The sequence below is a fragment of the Chiloscyllium punctatum genome, chromosome 32 (genome assembly GCF_047496795.1).
Source record: "Chiloscyllium punctatum isolate Juve2018m chromosome 32, sChiPun1.3, whole genome shotgun sequence".
Classification (NCBI taxonomy): Eukaryota; Metazoa; Chordata; class Chondrichthyes; order Orectolobiformes; family Hemiscylliidae; genus Chiloscyllium; species Chiloscyllium punctatum.
Genome location: NC_092770.1, coordinates 63,589,271 through 63,609,187, shown reverse-complemented (window position 1 = coordinate 63,609,187; position 19,917 = coordinate 63,589,271). Strand labels below are relative to the sequence as shown.

General features: G+C 42.4%; 1 protein-coding gene across 4 annotated transcripts in view; it reads right to left on the bottom strand.

Annotated features, from left to right (window-relative positions):
* LOC140458230 (DENN domain-containing protein 5B-like) overlaps positions 1-19,917 on the bottom strand; it is a 297,730-nt gene that overhangs the window by 24,805 nt on the left and 253,008 nt on the right. For all 4 annotated transcript variants that reach the window (XM_072552507.1, XM_072552508.1, XM_072552509.1 and 1 more), the window contains 5 exons: positions 16,450-16,602; positions 16,253-16,331; positions 8,943-9,024; positions 6,335-6,463; positions 2,470-2,591 (listed from right to left, as the gene is read on the bottom strand). In XM_072552507.1, coding sequence (XP_072408608.1) covers positions 2,470-2,591; positions 6,335-6,463; positions 8,943-9,024; positions 16,253-16,331; positions 16,450-16,602 — 565 coding nt within the window. The remainder of the gene's footprint in view (positions 1-2,469; positions 2,592-6,334; positions 6,464-8,942; positions 9,025-16,252; positions 16,332-16,449; positions 16,603-19,917) is intronic.

Genomic DNA, 19,917 nt, shown 5'->3' with positions numbered 1-19,917 from the left:
TTGGGGCACTCTGAGGTCATGGTAGGTGCTGTATAAATCCAGACTTAGGGTTGCTTAGCTCAGTTGAACGGACGGTAGGGTTGCAATGCAGTGTGATGCCAACAGCGTGGGTTCAATCCCCACACTAGGTGACGCTACCATCCTTTAAGTTAAACCAACACCAAGTTGTCTCTGTCTAATGAGAGAGCAGCCCAATGCTCTGGTAAGAATATGGTGACTTGATTGATTTAATCAATCTTTTGCTTTCTATATTGATTGCTAGGTAGTACTCCAATTACCAATACCATCCTATAAACAGACATGGTAGGTGAGTACCCCTTGCCAGAGTCCCGAATGTTTCTGGAGCACAGACCCTAACTGCAGAAGAATGTTAAAAAAAAATTCACATCACCCGCGAATGTTCTAGACATAGAGTCAAACATAAAATTCTCATCCCTCTCATCCCATGCATTATGTGGCCGACATCATTTTAAAGTAACTACAAAGTTTAACTTTGAAGTAAATGTCAATCTAAAATTGACCGAATCATGATTGTTAAGGGGAGACTCACTAATTGAGAAAGGAGTCCACTTCTGTAATATAGTATCCTGCAAAATCCAATGGCTTTGTACTGCCTGCATTGTAGACTGGATTACTCAGAGTGAGTCAGTCGACAATTCTGGACTTCTAAATGAGAAAAACTCAGTCTGCTATTACCACAGGTCAGATGGTGTTTTGTGCTACATTTTTACATTCACTTGAAATGACTTGCCTTGACCGTGCAGCACTCCCTTAGCAGTGCAGTATGTGCCTGGATAATGAGCTCATGGCTCTTTGAACTGGCTCAAATAGCACTGGCTAAGAGTCCAAAGTGGGGTATTTCTTCCTCAACCCCTCCCCAAATCTTCTTTCAGCTGAAGTTTGTGACTCAAACTGAGTGGGACAGCTCCCCCCAAGCACGGCAATACGTCAGGTACGTCATTGTGTCTATTCTCCATGTTGCTGGAGCTAGGTTCAGTGGGTTACTTCAATCTGCTAAGAACCTCTTTGGGTTTAGACTTCAGGAGATGGAGTTTAATCTATCGCCCTTTTCAAGTTCATGGCCATGATACTGTTGCAGGTGACAACAGCTGACACAGTAAAGAGTAGTGCACTGTAGATATTGCAGATTGTATACACCAGTTAATGCTTTTCCAAAACATCTTATCAAAGAGTCATACAGCACAGAACAGACCCTTTGGTCCAACCAGCCCATGCTGAACAAGTTCCCAAACTAAACCAGTCCCACTGACCTGCGCTTGGTCCATATCCCTCCAAACATTTCTTATTCATGAACTTATCTTTTAAATATTGTAACTGTACCCACATCCACAACTTCCTCTGGCAGTTCATTCCACACAAGAACCACACTCTGTGTAAAACGTTGCCCCTCATGTCCTTTTTAAATCTTTCTCCTTTCGCTTTAAAAATATGCCCCCTTGTTTTGAACTGACCCATCCTTTGTTATTCACCTTATCTATGCCCCTCATGATTTTATAAACCTCAATAAGGTTACCCCCCCCCTACACTTCAGTGAAGAAAGTCCCAGTTTTTCCAGTCTATTTTTATATTCCAAATCCTCCATTCCCAGCAACATCCTGGTAAATCTTTTCCGAACTTTCTGCAGCATCATGATAGCCTTCCTGATAGCGGAGAGACCAGAACTGCACACTGTACTCCAGAAGAAGCCTCACCACTGTTCTGTACAACCTCAATATGACATATACCCCAAGGTCTGAGGAATGAAGGCAAGCGTGCCAAACACCTTCTCAACCACCCTCTCTACCTGTGACGCATATTTCAAAGAATTATGTTTCTGAACCCCTAGATCCCTCTGTTCTACAGCACCACCCAAGACCCTATGATTAACTGTAAAAGTCCTACTCTTGTTTCATTCCTCGGTGTTGGTGGAACACTCTTCGGAGAGTCGGTGTGGACTTGATGGGCCGAATGGCCTGCTTCCCCACTGTAGGGATACTATGGTGACTAAGTGACCTGGCACACTGCAGTCTAACACAGAGGATGAAGGGAGGCCAATCTTGGGCCTTAAGTGCTTGCTGTTTACCAGAGAGAAGTAAAATCAATGCAAGTGGGAAGTGTTATAATTTTGCCTTCTGTAGAATGAATGTGTTTGAGTCAGTGATGATGTGGTGATGTTTGATTCGGGGGAAGCCATTCAGCCTGTTGTTCTTATACCAGCTCTTTGAGCTACCCAGTTAGTACCACTGCCCTTGCTTTTTCCTCACACTTCTGCCAATTTTTCTGTTGCTACTTATTTATCTGCTGCCCTATTATTGAATCTGCTTCCATTTCCCTTTCAAGCCATACATTCCAGATGGTTACAACTTGTTGGTAAAAAGAAATAAAAACTCTCATTCCTTTTCTGGAGATTTTTTTGGCAATAATTCCAGTGCAGTTCTCATGGCTTGACAGGGCACTGTCCCGACTTACTGATTGTCGTGAACACACTGGTAAAACAGAAGTAGTCCACGGCGTTGAGCGACAAGAGGTGGTAAAGAAATTGTTCCTTCTCATCCTCACAACGCAGGAAGGCATAACGCTTGTACAACTTCCTGTTGGCGGGAAAGACAGACAGTGAACACCAGCTGATCAATAGCTCTGAAAACTACATCAGTGGCAAGAGCCTGGCCTCAGCAGAGTCACAAGATGCACAGATAAAATTTGACACTGAATCACATAACACGACCAAAAATCTTGACTAGTCTTTAAAAGAGCAGAGAGAGATGTGGAAATATTTTGTGAGGGATTTTCAGAGTTCAGCCTGACCATTTGTTTGTTTAATTTCAAAAGTATACTCTATTCATAAAAAAATCTTTGCATACATACATTGTCACGAATGCAGTCTGTAGAGTCACATCCCAGGTAAACAAACAAACACTGAAGTTTGTTTCTATCCCAACAAACCAAAGTCCACTCATACATTTACAAGACTACATTCACATGCTTCGAGGCACTACGAGGGTCCGATAAGTGAACAGACCTCCACGTACCTTCAGCGGGAAGACCACAGACAGTGGTCTTTCCCCAGACTAGAAATATGACCATTAGGTGGACTAAGGTAGAACTAGTGAAAACGTACTTCACCTTTCCTTCTGTTTGTCCCCTCATTAGTCAGGAATTTGCTTTGCTTTCCTCTAAACGTATGACATGATGTGGTGTTGAATAATGAACATACTTCACGGTATTTATATCACTGTTGTGTGAGAATGTACTGGGTATGATAGAGACTGACAGTTGATTTCGATAAGGTTATTAGGAAGGGAATGTTCAGTAACTGGAGGTGTTAGGTTACTGAAATATAAGGAGCACCAACGAACTTGTGTAAAAATCAGAATTAGTTTCCAGCCAACACATACATCTACATTTCAGCTGTTATCACGCTGATTTCGTGTAATATTGATAACAGTGACAACCTTCCCAAAAATATATATTTACATTCTGGTGAGGATGAGCTATACTTGGTGCTACACTGCCACTTGCACCAATGTAACAGCATGTGGCGTGAACAGTTGACATAACAATAATCTCAGAGTGAGTACGTTTGGTGCTTGTTATTTGACATTATTCATCTAGGGGAGTATAAATCAGGCTGGGAACTGGCCTATGTTGGTAAGTAGTTGCAGTTCCTGATGGATATTTACTTGTAAGTACACATACATACAATTTAGCTTCATTAATATCAAAAGAAACTAAAATTAGCAAGTTGATTCTTTTGTTGACAGTCAGTTCTCTATAATTCGGATTAATCTAATCAGTTGATCTCACACATGGGCTCTGTCACTTACAGCACAAGTCAGCTCAGGGTAAAATCACTCAACTCCTAGCAAGGGACTGTAGACAGGGTGTCAGAAGCAGAGGGCTTTGAAGCTGAAAGCACAAGAATATGTCATATGTTGCAACAAGATTTTGCATTAAGTGTCCTGATAGTGCGGAAAGAGGACATTTGGTCCATCAAGCCTACACCGATCCTCTGAAGAGTATTCCACCCAGACCCCAACTCTATTCCCATAACCTTGCATTTCCCATGGTTGATCCACCTCGTCAGCACACCCCTGATACTATAAGCAGTTTAGCATGGCCAATCCACCTAACCTAGACATCTTTGGACTATGGAAGGAAAGCCATGCAGATGCAGGGAAAATGTGCAAACTCCACACAGACAGTCGCCTGGGGTTGGAATTGAACCCAGGTCCTTAGTGCTGAGAGGAAGCAGTGGTAACGACGGAGCCACTGTGCTATCCCAAGAAGGAACATGAGCTGAGATGGGAACCCATCTAGTCAAGAAACATCGCCCACTTCCACAATTCCCTCAGATAGCAGAGTGAGGTTAATGGGCTGACTTGCTCCTTTTATTGGTCAAACATATACTGGTCGATCCTTGCTGGCTAGTACACCAAGCTATCAGCCTCGCACTCATAGCTGCTCAAATTCACACAGTGGGGGAACTGGCTTTTCTCATTTTATTACACTTTGCCACATCAGATCTAAACTAAGTTCAAAAACTGAAAGTACATTTACTGCATCCACTGATCTGACATGGTAATCAAATTTATGCGTTTTCATCAATCCGGCAAATTAATGTCTGTTAGAAATCAATTACTTGATGCACATCCATTTACTGGGGCCAAGTTGGCTTCTTAAAAGCCTGAAGTTTGGAGGAGTGTGTGAAAGCCGAGGGAGAGTTTTATTTTAGTTATGATAGCCTGCAAATTAAATGACTTGGCACTGCGATAGTTTTGAGCGAGAGGCTGAGAGAATTTTATTTAAACACTGCTTGTTTGTAAGCTGTTGAATACCCAGCTAGATATGGTGGAGCCAGTAGAATCTGTAAGGGATTGCCAATGGGATGTGAACAAAGCATTTTAAAATTAAAAATGTATAAATGTAGAGGAATGGGTAGGGGACTGGAAGCAAGTGGCTACCTTTTTCGGACAGTTGGCACAAGATTAGCAGGCAGAATGGCCATCTCAGGAGTCTACTGTAGCACTCTCAGCATGAGAGATTGTGGCTTTAAGTTGAACATCAGGGAATTTGAGTGCATCATTCAGAATGGCACACTAGTGTCGTACTGAGAGTGTGCTCCAGTACGGGAGGCCTTTCCAGTGAGACATTAAACCAAGACTGTTCTGCTCTCTTTGATGAGTCACGAAAGATCCTGCAGCACTGTTTCAAAGAAGGGGAGGTTGCTTCTCCCCTGGTTAGGGACAAAACAAAACTGCAGATGCTGGAATCCAGTAGACAAGCAGGAGGCTAGAAGAACACAGCAAGCCAGGCAGCATCAGGAGGGGGAGAAGCCAACGTTTTGGGTATAACCTTTCTTCAGGACCGCGGGGGGGGGGGGCGGTTGGGTGAAGGGAGTTGCAGATAAAGGGGGATGGGGGAAGAGTTTCGGGTGGGGAGAGGGATGAGGTAATTGGCAGATACTTATCCCTCAGCAATCACCCCCAAAATAGGTTTTGTCAGTCAGCTATCACAGTGACCTGTGGGACCAACTGGCTGTATTGCAACAGTGAGGACACTTTAAAGTTGGAACAAATGTCTAAGATTTAGGGGACACAATGGCCTAGTTGTATTAGCCTATTAACCCAGCAACCCAGGAAATGATCTGGGGACCTGGGTTCAAATCTCGCCATGGCAGATGGTGGAATTTGGATTCAATTAAAAATCAGGAGTCTTAGCCAGGAGGGAATTTACTTAAACGAGGCAATGACCTACTGGCATTAAAACCAAAAGAACTGCAGATGCTGCAAATCAGAAACAAAAACAGAAATTGCTGAAAAAGCTCAGCAGGTCTGGCAGCATCTGTGGAGAGAAATCAGAGTTAATGAAGGGTTCCAGTGATCTCCTTCCTCAGAACTGTAACATTAACTCTGATTTCCCTTCACAGGTGCTGCCAAACCTGTGGAGCTTTTTCCAGCAACTTCTGTTTTTGGCTCAAGTGGTATTAGCACGGAACTGTTAATCCAGAGACCAGGGTCATGTGCTCGGGACCTGAATTTGAATCCTACCTCAGCAGATGGGACTGAATTCAATATTGAATTTGATTTCGACAAAAATCAAGAATTAACAGTCTAATGATGCCGATTGTTGGAAAAATCCACCTGGTTTACTAGTGTCCTCCAGGCAATGAAATCTGCCATTCTTATCCAGTCTGGCCCACATGTGACTCCAGACTCACAACAGTGTGGTTGTGTAACTATCCTCTGGGCAATTAGGGATGCCAATAAATGCCGGCCTAGCCGGCGATGCCCACATCCCATGAACAAATAATAGAGACTTGATTGCTTCAACCTACTTGATAAGACCTTCGTTGAACATGAGTTGCTTGAGCTGTTGAGAAAGCACTTTCTTTTCAAGGGACAGCCTTATCCATGCCCTGGCTCGGCCGACGTCGGTTTTGATCTCACTCATGTTTTGGACGTGCCTGAAATAGAAAAGAGCATTCAGATTTCCAAACAAAAATGGTCCACCCAGTCCCTTCTGATAATTTCTCCTTTCATCCTACCTCATGGAGCCACTGGCCGGGACGGGATGGGAAAGGAATGAAGGAATCAACAGCCAGCTATAGCTCCAGCTCTTGGTAATGCATCCATTATAACGTCAGAAGACCGAGGGTTCAAGACCCATCAAAGGACTTTGGGTGCAGTATCTGGGGTGACACTTCAATGCAGTGTGAGGGAACATTGCGTTGTTGGAGGTCTGTCTTTCAGATGGAACACTGCATTGTTCTGTCATTGACATTACTCAAAGAAAGTCAGGATGAGGAGATGCCGGTGTTGGACTGTGGTGGACAAAGTTAAAAATCACACAACACCAGGTTACAATCCAACAGGTTTATTTGGAAGCACTGGGTTTCGGAGAGCAGCTCCTTCATCAGGTAGCTAGTCAGGCAGAAAATCAGGACACTTTTCTGGACTTCCTGAACAACAAAGAACTCTCAATTAACATCATTAAAATAGATTATCAAATCATTATGGCATTGCTGTTTGCGGGAGTTGATGTGTGCAGATTGGCTGCACTGTTTCCTGAATCCTACCACAGTGAACAAAGCTTCAAAAAGGGCCTTAATGGGACATAATGAGGGTATGAAAGGTGCTATGTAAGTGCAAGTCTTTTAGATTAGATTACTTACAGTGTGGAAACAGGCCCTTCGGCCCAACAAGTCCACACCGACCCGTCGAAACGTATACCACCCAGACCCATACTCCTACGTTTACCTCTTCACTTAACACTACGGGCAATTTAGCATGGCCAATTCAGGTAACCTGCACATACCCCACTTGAATCAACAGCCCTAAACAAAAACAGCCTTTTATATTGGTGGGCTGTCTCTGATAGTAATTTCACAGTCACCCTGCAGTATAAAATACAACAGTGAAATTAGTTCATAGCTGACAGCAAAACTAAAGGAAAGAGAAATAAAAATGACAGCTCAAAATACCTCAGGGGTATATTCTGAGCAATGGGGTTTCACCTGACTTGCTCCCTTGCATAGTACAACATCAAAAAGCAAATGTAAAAGATAGTCATTTAGTATAGAACATGAATGTTACTGAAAACAAAAACTTGACATGCTGCAGTAACTTATCAGAACAAATTACTGAAAATGCCGGAATCCATACTGATAACTAAAACAGCTAGAAATCACAGCAGGTCAGACATCATCCATGGAGAGAGAGCAAATTAATGTTTCGAGTCTAGATGACTCTTCATCAGAGCGTCAGAGCAGTAACTTATTGTCTTCCACCCATCAGGACAAATGCAAAAATGCCAAATCTCAAAGGAAACAACAATGTGTCCTGCATGCGGAACACTCTGTGAACTGGTTGGTAAGTAGACTCTGACTAGTCATATTGATGGGATTGCATGATTGCAAAGTACATTCTGAACAATCCAGGCCACGTCAAGAATTACATTGATAACCACTCACACTATGACTCACCTACACTTGCTAGAGGCTAGATATATTCATACAGGGGGCCCAGTGGTCTGTAGGCAAAAGGAATAGCATTCTGCCTTTTTAATTAAAAAAAGAAACTTGGGGACACAGTTTCCTGGCTCATTCACAAAGGTAAGTCTCAAATAATCATTATTAACTTGCCTTTATTGGAATTAAACAAAAACTTTGGGAAATTCTATTCCCTGTACATTGTCAGTGAAAAACCACAGCCAGTTAAAGTCTACTCGTTAGCCAATCAGCACCATGCCTCTCTTGAAATATAAATTGTTGTTTCCTTTGAAGTTTGGTAACCCTGCGCCAGTCAGATGGGACAAGATGCAAACTTCAACTTCAAGTGCATCTTATTTTTCAGTAATAGTCAAATACAGAGCATCTGGAACAAAGATGCAAAATGATTTCTGAGTCACTTGTTAGATCTATCAGGGAAGCTTGAATAACGTGGGATTGAGAAGGCTGAGGGAAGATTTTTTTGTCAGCGTAAAGAGGTTTGATGGGATTGGTGTAAAGGAAGTGTTTCCACTTGTGGGGAGTCCAAAACTAGAGGTCATTATAGTCACAAATAAATTGAACAGGGACATCTGGAGCAACCTCTTTAACCAGAGATTAGTTAGAATGTGGAGTTTGCTCATAAGCAGATAAGCACATGACGGAAAAGGGATTAGAAAGTTGGACTTGCGATGAAGTAAAGTTAGAGGAGCACGAGCATTAGTATAGATCAGCTACATAGCCTGCTTCTGTCCTGTGAATTCTGTATAATCCCTTCAGTTGATTAGAGACTGAGTGGAACATTTGAATTGATTATTAGATCTGTTAAGCCCTTGCACTTACGTAAAATATGTTTTGTAAGATTGGTTACCCGTTGATGTATTTTGTGTGCGTATGTGTTGAGCTGCAAATATGACATGCTTTCCCACATTATTCACAACTCACTGCCACAATTTACCTCATGTCATGTATGAGGGAGACTCGGAGGGTTGGCAAGATCAATCCCGAGTCTGATCTTCGCCGTTCAGGCGCCGCTGTGACTGCAAGAAAAGCAAAAAAGCAAGTGAGAGTCCGAACTTGAAGGGAGATTTTATAGAATCCCACAGAAGAGACCTTTCATCCATTAAGTCTGGACTGAAAAAAGAATCTACTCTTGTTCCACTTTCCAGTACTAGGCCCATAGTCTTAGATATTAGAACATTTCAAGTACTTATCCAAGTACTTTTGTTAAGGCTGTGAGGTTTCCTGCCTCAACTACCCTTCTAGGTAGTGCATTCCAGACCCTCACCGCGTTTCCTCAAAACTTTCCACCTTTCCACAATTATTTTCCTCTAATCGCTTCTAAACCTCCTGCCTTTCACTATAAAGTTATGCCCGCTTTCTCACACTTGTGTGCAATTTCCAGATCCTGCTCTTGATCATGGTTATAACACAATACCAGGAAGCCATGTCAGTGATCAGGAGACAAGTTTAGACCAAGACAGATTCAGTTGGCTGACCCTCCAGGAATGTCTAACAATCTGCAGGCATTAAAGACTAATTCCAGAACACTGCCATGAGTGGACCCAAGAGTCACAGAAGTATTCAAAGGAGATTGTGTGTGTATGTTGAATCATTCTCGTTCAGCATTGTTGGTTTATTAATTACAAGGAAATATTGGAAATGGGAGAAAAACAGCTGTTTGCCTGTACATGGTGGCTCAAAGCAGTGTGTCATGTGATCAAATTTTCAAGAATGTTCCAGTCAAGAGGTGATAATCCAATCTGAGCCATGCCAGAAGTTATAGACCTAATAATTTGAGCAAAACGATTCCAAAGCTCCCACAGTCCAAAGATGTGCAGATGAGGTGGATTGACCATGGTAAATTGATCCATAAGTGTTCAAGGCCACTCAGGCTAGGTGGGACTCAGACATAGCCTGAGGAAGTCTCACCATTGGGTCGAAAGCCATCTGTTCTTCTGAGCTTCTTCCACTCACCATGGAAAGTCTCAAACTGCACCGCTACTGAATTCCAAAACAAACTAATCTAATTTTCCTCAGAATAAACATTCTATCTCTTTTAGTTATTTTTAATAACCTGTTCAGCCATGTTCTGACACACCTCCAGACAGGTGGGACTTGAACCGGGACCTTCTGACTCAGAGGCAGGGATACTACTATTTGTGCCACAAGACCCTTTCAACATTTTTAAATATGTCCCTAAGGTGCATGTTGCATAGATTGTCCATGTAGTTCACAGAGCAAGTGAAAATGGTGGTGTGGGGGTCAGGGTCATAGTCAGAGAGTCACAGGAGGTGTACAGAATGGAAACAGACCGTATGGTCCAATTCGTCCATGTCAACTAAATATCTTAAATTAATCTTGTTCTATTTGTCAGCATTTGGTCCCCTGTATCCTTGTAAGCTCTTCCTATTCATATAGCCATCCAGATACCTCTTAAATGGTGTAATTGTACCAGCCTCCACCACCTTCTCTGGTAGCTCATTCCGTACCTGAACTACCTTCTGCCTCAAAAAAGTTGCCCCTTGTGTCCCTTTTAAATTTAAACAGTGGCACCATGTTTGCCAACCTCCAGTCTTCTGGCACCTCGCCTGTGACTATCAATGATACGAATATCTCAGTAAGAGGCCCAGGAATCACTTCCCTCACTTCCCACAGAGTTCTAGGGTACACCTGATCAGGTCCTGGGGATTTATCCATCTTTATGCATTTTGAGACAACCAGCATCTCCTCATCTATAATATGAACGTATTTCAAGATGTTGTTATTTGTTTCCCCATATTCTCTATCTTTCATATCCTGCTCCACAATAAACACTGATGCAAGATCATTGTTTTGTATCTTACCCATCTCCTGTGGCTCCACACGCAGGTTGCTCCACTGATCTTTAAGGTGTCCTGTTCTCTCCCTAGTCACTCTTGTGTCCTTAACATATTTGTAGAATCCCTTTGGATTCTCCTTAACCCTATTTGTCAAAGCTATCTCACAACCCCTTTTTGCCCTCCTGATTTCCCTCTTAAGTATACTCGTATGTCTTTATATTCTTCAGGGGATTTACTCATTGTCTATATTTGACCTATGTCACTTGACTAGTGATCCCGAGACCACAAGTTCAAATCCCACCATGGCATTTGGTCTGAGTTAGGTTCTATCAGTCAACATAGAATTGAAAAGCTAGTAAGAGTGATCTTTAAACTATTGGTAATTGTTGCAAACACCATTCCACTCACTAAAGGCCTTCAGTAAAGGAAATCTGCCATATGTTTCGAGAGGTTCAGGTTAATGTACTGGGAACATGAATTTAAATTCAATTTAAAGATGTGGAATATAAATCTAATCCCAGTAATAATGATCATGAAACTATCTCAATTGTCATAAAATAAAGCTGGGTCAGTAATTATCTTCAGGGAAGGAAATATTGTGTCCTTACTTGGTCTGCCTTACACGTGACTCTAGATTCATGTGAGTAATATGATTGACACTTAACTGCCCTCTAAAATGGTCTAGCAAGCCAATCAATTCAAGGGCAGTTAGGGATGGGCAACTCACGTTGTCCTTCCCGACAACATGTACACCTCCTGAAAGAATGAATGCTTGTGCGATTAGTTTTGAATTTAGTCCAAGGTCTATCGCCTTTAGTTCTAGTTCTGGTCAACATGAAACACCACATCAATTGGCATTACCTCATCCCTTTAAAATCTTAAAAGCAGCAAAGTGTCAGAGATAACTCCACAGAGGCAGGTATCCTGTCACCAACTCACTCTATTTACATGTGGAGTGTCCTTGACACTGATTCAGCTCCCTCACAGCCAGCTCCTAGAGTGAACAGTTCCCCTGACTCTCTGACTATATCTGTCACCCAGGGCTCCTTGGCTGGGGACCAGATTAACAGCCCCAATCTGGGAACTCACATTCTTTTATGTCCAACTGGCTGACCTCGTTACAATCATTACAGTGTCACCTCTTGGTATCCAATATTCCAAATACACTAACTATCCATAAGGAGCAGGATTACCTCACCATTTTATCTCAATACTGATCCTTAAACACATCTGGTTGGCTTTACTCCCTGCCACCTAGCAATGTGAACACATGAGTTGGAAGCAAAGGCAGGACATTCAGCCCCTCAAGCTTGCTTTCTTATTCTATAAGCTCATGGATGATCTATTTTTATTCTGAATTCCACATTCACTCCACATAACCTTGTATGCAGCCGCTCAGAGATGTTAGCCCAATTCCAGCTATATGCTGTGAGCAATGGCCCTAATAATTTGGGCAGAATTACTCATGTGTCTGAATAGAGAGGCCCAAATATTGACCCTTGATTTCCATTGATCTATTTACCTCTGCCTTAAAAAGTTTTCAATGGCCCTGCATCCACCATCTTCTCTGGCAGACAGTTCCAAAGGCACACAACTCTCTGGGAGAAAAGATTTCTCCTCTTCTCTGTTCGCTGATTTTCAAACAGTGCTCCCTAGTTCTGGATTCACCCACAAAAGGAAACATTGTCTTCACATCCACATTATCAGGAGTTGGCACAATTCAATTAAGTCTCTCCCTCACATTTCTAAACTCTAACGGAAACAACCCCAGTCCCTAACCTTTCCTCAAAAGACAACCCACTCATTCCAGGTATCAACCTAATAAATCTCCTCTGAACTATCTCCACTGCATCTGTTTCCTTCCATAAATATAGAGATCAAACTGCAGTTTAAGAAGTAATTTTACCAATGTTCTGCACAAGTGAAGCTTTACCTTTATGTTCAGTTTTTCTCAATAATAAAGGATAGCATTAACTTCCTAAATTACTTGCTGTACCTGCATACTAACACTGTACTCATGCACTAGCCCTTCTGCAGCCCAGAATTCTGTAGCTGTTCTCCATTTACATCTTACTCTTTTTTAAATTCTTTCTACCAAAGTGAACAATTTCACATTTTCCCACATTATACTCCTTTATGCTAAAATTTTGCCCACTATGTATCAGTCTAGAGTCCTTATGTATTCTTCACCTACCTTTGTGGCAGATGCAAATATACCCACTACTTCCCCCATCGATGCCACTGATGTGATTTGTAAAAAGCTAGACCCTCAGCACGGATCCCTGGGGGACGACTGCGCATCACATTTGACCAATCAGACAAACAGCCATGTATGCATAATGTACTTTCTGTCAGCAAGGCAGCCAATCCTCTCACCATGCATCTATATGAGCCTCTACACATGTGCAATAACCCTTTATGTGACAGCTCGTCAAATACTTTCTGTTAATCTGGCTGCAGTACAAGGGGAGGTGATAGCCTAGTGGTATTAGCACTGGACCAATAATCCAGAGACCTGATAGTATTCTGGGGACCTGGGTGAGAATCTGAATTAAATTTTTTAAAAATTTGCAATTAAGAGTCTAATAAGACCATGAATCCATTGCTGATTACCAGGGGCAAAAAAACCAACTGGTTCCCTTAAGGGAAGGAAACTGTTGGCCTTACCTGATCTGGTCTATATGTGACTCCTGACCCACAGCAACATGGTGGACTCTTAACTGCCCTCTAGGTAATTCGGGATGAGTAATAAATGCTGGCTTAGCCAGAGATTCCCTCATCCCATGAATGAATAAATTTAAAAAAGGACATCAAGGGCTTCCACTTATGTATAGTATGTGTTAGTTCTTCAAGGAACTACAATATATTGGTGAAATGTGATTTCCCTTCCCTTCCCAACTATGTTAACTCTTCCCAGTCACCTTCATGATCAGAGTGGCTTCATTTGTTATTTTCCAGTTTAATTGAACCTTTCCCGAATTAAGGGAACTTTGGAAAATTAATTCCAGTGAGTCTACTCCCTCATTAGCCACAGCTTTTAAGACTTTAGGATGAGGTTCATTTGGACCTTGGGACTTGTCAGCTTGCAGCTCCATCATTTTGCACAGTACCCCCTTCCTTAGTGGTTGTAAGTTCACCAAAGTTCCTCTCTCCCTTCCAGCTCCTGATTTACAGCTATTACTGGAATTATTTTGTATCTTCTACAGTGAGGACAGAAGCAAATAATTTGTTCATTTCATTCAACATTTCCTTATTGTTTACTAGTGTGGGGTTGAGCTATGCGGAGAAGCTGAATAGGCTGGGGCTATTTTCCCTGGAGCGTTGGAGCCTGAGGGCTGACATTATAGAGGTTTATAAAATCATGAGGGGCATGGATAGGATAAATAGACAAATGTCTTTTCCCTCGGGTTGGGGAGTTTACAACGAGAGGGCACTGGTTTAAGGCAAGAGGGGAATGATTTAAAAGGGACACAAGGGGCAACGTTGTGACTCAGAGGGTGGTGCTTGCATGAAATGAGTTGCCAGAGAAAGTGGTGGAGTCTGGTACAATTACAACATTTAAAAGGCTTCTGGATGGGTATATGAATAGGAAGGGTTTAGAGGGATATGGGCCGGGTGCTGGCAAATGGGACTAGATTAGTTTAGAATATCTGGTTGGCATGGATGAGTTGAAGTGAAGGGTCTGTTTCTGTGCTGTAAATCTCTATGACTCTATGACTAGGAACTTCCCAGTCTCAACCTCTAGATGACCAGCAGTCACTGGACTTACTCTTCTTTCTTTTTCAATCCTTGTAGAAACTCTTACTTATCTTTGTTTACATTTTGAGATAGTTCCCTCTCATACCTTATTTGTTCCTCCTGATTAATTTTTTTTCATCATTCTTTGCCATTTTTATATCCTGTCCAAACATCTGACCTGCCACTCACCTTTCCACTATTATATGATTTTTCTTTCCTTCAGTTTGATGCTTCCCTTAACTTCTTCAGCTAGCAATGATAGTAAATCCTCTCCTTGGACTTTTTCTTTATAATTCCAACCTCATATCGTAGTTGCTGCTACCTTAAAGTGTCATTTTCCCAAAGGTCAATAATTAACCTTCTCCCATTGCACAATACGAAGTCTCATATAACCTGCTCTCTGGTTGGTTCCAGAATGCGCTACTTTAAGAAACTTTTGCAAAAGCATTCTATGAACTCTACATCCATGCTACTACTGCCAATTTGATTTTTCCAGATTATGTGAAGACTAAAGCCACTCCTGATTTTTGTTGTTCCTTTATTGTTTCTTCTTCCTACATTGTGGTTCCTATTCAACAATCTATCAATCACTCCCACTGGTGACTTATTTGTTCTACCATTCCTCAGTTACACCGAAATCCTGATCATCTCAATGAAGCTCATGTATTACACAAATGCATCTTTGATTACACCCTCCACCTTTCCCTAGCTTCCTATTTTCCTCAAATGCTATACAACTCCCAATATTTAGGATTCAATCCTTATAATCCTGCAGCCACTTCTCCATAGCGGCTATCAGATAATGTCAATTCAATTCAATGAGCACTACTAATCAATGAATATTTTCATGCATCCTACGAGTTTTCAGATACAGCTTTTAATTTCAACTTCTTGTTGGCATCATAACACTTCGTTCTAGACTGTGGTGAATTATTAAGATTTTTTTTTCTTCTTTGTCCCTTCCTATCGTTCCCTGTCTTTCATTTCCAATATTTATTTTTTGCTTGTCTGTCTCAACCATTCCACTCAATTTGCTACATCTACCCAAGCTTGTTTCCTCAACCCCCCCCCCCTCCCCCCTTGTTCGGTTTAGAGACTTCTCTTCCTTCCCTAGTTCTGCAGCTTGCTAGAACACCACTCCCAGAATGTGTAGATCATCCCAATGATATAGATCCCACTTTCCCCCGTCCTGATGCCAAAGTCCCACAAACTCAAATCCAATTCTCCCACCCAGTCGTTGAGCCATTCAATCGTTTCTCTGATCATATTTGCTTCTATGTCAACTTTGAGGTCCTGCTTTATAATTTAGCACCTAACCCTCAGCAGAACCTCTTTCTTAGTTCTTGTCATTGGTATCAATGTAGACAACTCTAGCCCAGAATAGACAACACGACCACTTGTCTCACACTCTTTCTTTTGAAGAGCAGTGCCAATCCTCCTTATTATACTGTCCCCTACTACCACCAAGCTCTTATTCACTGTCTCCCAAATGCATGGTGATTGGTACCATGATGCTGTTGTCAGGTAGCTCATCCCTCCTGCAGCTCTCACTGCCATCTAACAAACACTGCTGCAATTGTTTCAACCTATTATTAATTCAGACACCGCATATCCCTCTCCCCACCTCAATCTCTCATTTATTGAGCACATTACTCCCCTTCAACTTATGCGATTGATAGCCACTTCTTGCAAGCAGATATTTGCTCACCTGGTGTCTCTACTGTTGCCTCTCGCTTCTCCTCAGTCTCCTGATAGTGCAGTAGATGTGACCAGAGAGCTGACTTCCCCTGTGTTAAACGAGGAAAGAACAAATGCTGAGTGATCCACTGAAACATGGGGAGTCCTGCACTCCATGGTGCACAATGTTAAACCTAGGGTCAGGCAGAGCCACTCTGAAAGACACACCTGTTTGATAAGCAGACCATGACTCCAGATTCTCTCCAACAAGTCACACAGGCTGGCTATCAGTGTGTTCTCCTCCAAGCCAGTAATATTGGCCTCTCCATGTCCCAACTCCACTGCCTCGTGCCCCATCTTTTCCACCAACATCCGTTTAGTCTGCAACAGAAGACCTCCAGTTAGTCGCTTGGTGTTACACAACTGGAATATCATCGACAAGAGAGACCCGCTGGACAAACATTTCATCTTGCATTCATCAGGACAGAATCACAAGAATACCAAATCCTAAAGTGAGCCACAATTTATTCTGCTTGAGGAAAAGGTGCTGCTTGCTTGACCAATTGACTTTGATTGGTCGAGTCATTGCCATGGAGAATGCACCCGTGTACTATGGCCCCTAATTTTTGATTTAAATTTCTGTCCTAAATGTGAGATGAAAAGATTTAACAGGATGCCTCTTTGTTCTACATTCAAATATATTCAACCCACCTTGATGCTCATTGAAAGCAATCTTACTCAACTTATAAAAGAACATGTTAGAGAACAACAAGAAATCTGAAATTCTGAGAAACACAAATTAACCTCCACTGAAGGAGCTTTGTCCCTTGCATGTGCTCAATTAAGAAACCTTTATCCACAAGGTAACAAACTCCAGATCATTTTTTTTTTAAATTCAGGAGATGCCTCAGTATGTTTGATGAGCATTTAGCTAAGATTCATAGGAACGTAGGAAACAAAAGTAGGCCATTTGGCCTTTGAGTCTGGGCCCCCGTTCAATATTATCATGGCTTATCCTTTACCTTAATGCTGTATTCCAACTTTTTCCCTGTACCTTTTGATGGCTTTACAATTGAAAGTGTCATCTCTCTCTTTCTTGAGTGCATTCAGTGACTTGGTCTCTGCAACACCCTGTGGTTAAGAATCCCACGGGCTAACTACACTTTGTATGAAGAAATCCTTCTCATTCCAGTCCTACATTATTTACCCCATTTCTTGAAACTTGTGTCCCCTCTTTGAGATTAGGAGTTAGGAGGTCACATTGAGGTTGTACAGGATGTTGGTGAAGCCTCTTCTGGAGTAACATGTCCAGTTCGAGTTTGGGAACATGGTCGGCATAGACTCTTTGGATCGAAGGCTCTGTTTCCATGCTGTATGACTCTATGGTTCCAGACTCTCAAACAAGCTGGTCTGTCCAGCTCTGCTAAAATTGTATACATTTCAATCAGATCCCCTCTCATCGTTTTAAACTCTAATGAATAGAGAATCCATCACACCGATGTCTCCTTATAGGACATACTTGCCATCTCCGGTATCAACCAAATGACTCTGTTGAATTCTCTCTATGGTAATTATGGACAAGAACAGGCACAAGCGACTAGATCAGGAGTAGAACATGCAGCCCATCAAACCTGCCGCATTCTGCCTCTATTCCTGATGAAGGGCTTTTGCCCGAAACATCGATTTTTGCTGCTCCTTGGATGCTGCCTGACTTGCTGTGCTTTTCCAGCACCACTCTAATCTAAACCTGCTATGTCGTTCAGTTAAATCAGAACTGATCTATAACACTGTTTACTGACCTCACTTCCATCCCTTTTAAATTCGATCACACAATTTGAAATTTTCAACTGATCTCAAGCCTCAATAGTCTTTGGAAGGGAGTCCTGAACATTTAAGCTTTAACTTGATGGCTAATCCCACTTTTCTGAATTTTTTCACTCGACAAATTTTCCTTTCTGTCTACCCTACCAAATCTTTTAGCGGCTCACTTAGATTCCCATTCCTGTACGCAAGACAATCAAAGTTCAATCGCTGCAAGTTGACCCTCTGTGCCTGGTGCCAAAGTGATGAAACTGCTCTGCTCCAATTTGTATCTTTCTCAGGTGCACTCTGATCTAACCAGGGTTTCAGACAGATGGAGCAGGACTTAAAACCACTGTTTGAATTTCAGCCCCTTTGGGATGATGGTTAATATTCTATTACCTGTTGAGTTTTAAAAACATATGTTTCTCCACCGGTTTTTAGTGATTCCTCTGGGTTTCCTCTGGGTGCTCCAGTTTCCTCCCACAGTCCAAAGATGTGCAGGTTGGGTGGATTGGCTGTGCTAAATTCTCCACATATTCAGGGTGGGTTAGCCATGGTAAACACAGGGTTACCAGGATGAGGTGGGGCATTGGAACTGGAAGGGATGCTTGTCAGTGCAGACTCAATGGGCCAAATGGCCTCTTGCTGCACTGTAAGCTTTCTACAATTCTATACATGTACCTCTCAGTTCCTTCATAGTTCATAACACTGTATTGTTTCGTGAAAAGTTCAGGTCAGATCCCTGGAGGACACTACCAGGGGTGTGTTACTAACTGGTGTGCAGATCTCTTGACCCTATACCTTGCCTTTTAACTCATAATGTCTTCCCCACCAATCCATTCTTGCTTCGCACTCTTGCCAGCTACCTCACAACTCCCAGCTGTCAGTCTGGCTGAGTTAAGAGTAACTCTGCCCAACTCCTAAGATTGACAATTCAGGCCCTACTTCAGAATGCCAGCTTGGAGAGCCAGGGAACAGAGCAGCTTCAAAGGCGGGGGTTTGGCCCGCTGTGCTTGTACCAGCTTTCACCGAGGATCCATTCGATTATCCAACTTGCCTGCTCTTCTCCGACATCTTGGCAATTTTGAAATCCATTTTGAAAACTACTGCTGAATCAACTTCCACCAATGTTTCAGGCAGTATTTGCCAGATCATCATCACTTGGTACGTGTTTTTTTCCAAATCTGTGGTTCTTTAGCAAATGTCCTTAAATCTGACTCCTCAGATCCTCTCTAATTTCTCTCACTTGTATGATTTTGAACACCTCTATCAAAAGTTCCTTTAACCTTCTCTACTCAAACAATAATCCGATTTCTCCAATGTGCTCAACAAACAGCAACTTTTTAATTTAATTCTGTTTTCCTAAGGTCCCCTCTGCCTCCTCCTTGACATCCTTCCGAATAGTGGATTCCAGAGCTGGACATGACATTCCAGATGAGGCATAACCTTTCAAGGGTTAGTATAACTTCCTGGATTTTGTGTGCTGTTCATAAAGCCAAAGATCCCAAGTGAATTTTTTTTAAACCAGCCTTTTTAATTCTGTCCTGCCACCTTCACAGACATCAAACAACGGTAGAATCCCTACAGTGTGGAAGCAAGCCATTTGGCTCATTGAGTCCAAACCCACCCATTGAGGAGCATTCCATGCGGAACCACACCCCAGTGGCTCTTCCAACCAGTGTGGAAGTAGGCCCATTGAGTGCTTACTGATCCTCCGAAGAGCATCCTACCCAGACCAACACTGCCACCGCCTCCTCCCCCATCCCTGTAACCCTGGATTTCCCATGGCTAAACCACCTAACCTGCACATCCCTGGACAATATGGGCAATTTAGTATGGCCAATCCACCTAACCTGCAAATCTTTGGACTGTGGGAGGAAACCAGAGGAAAAC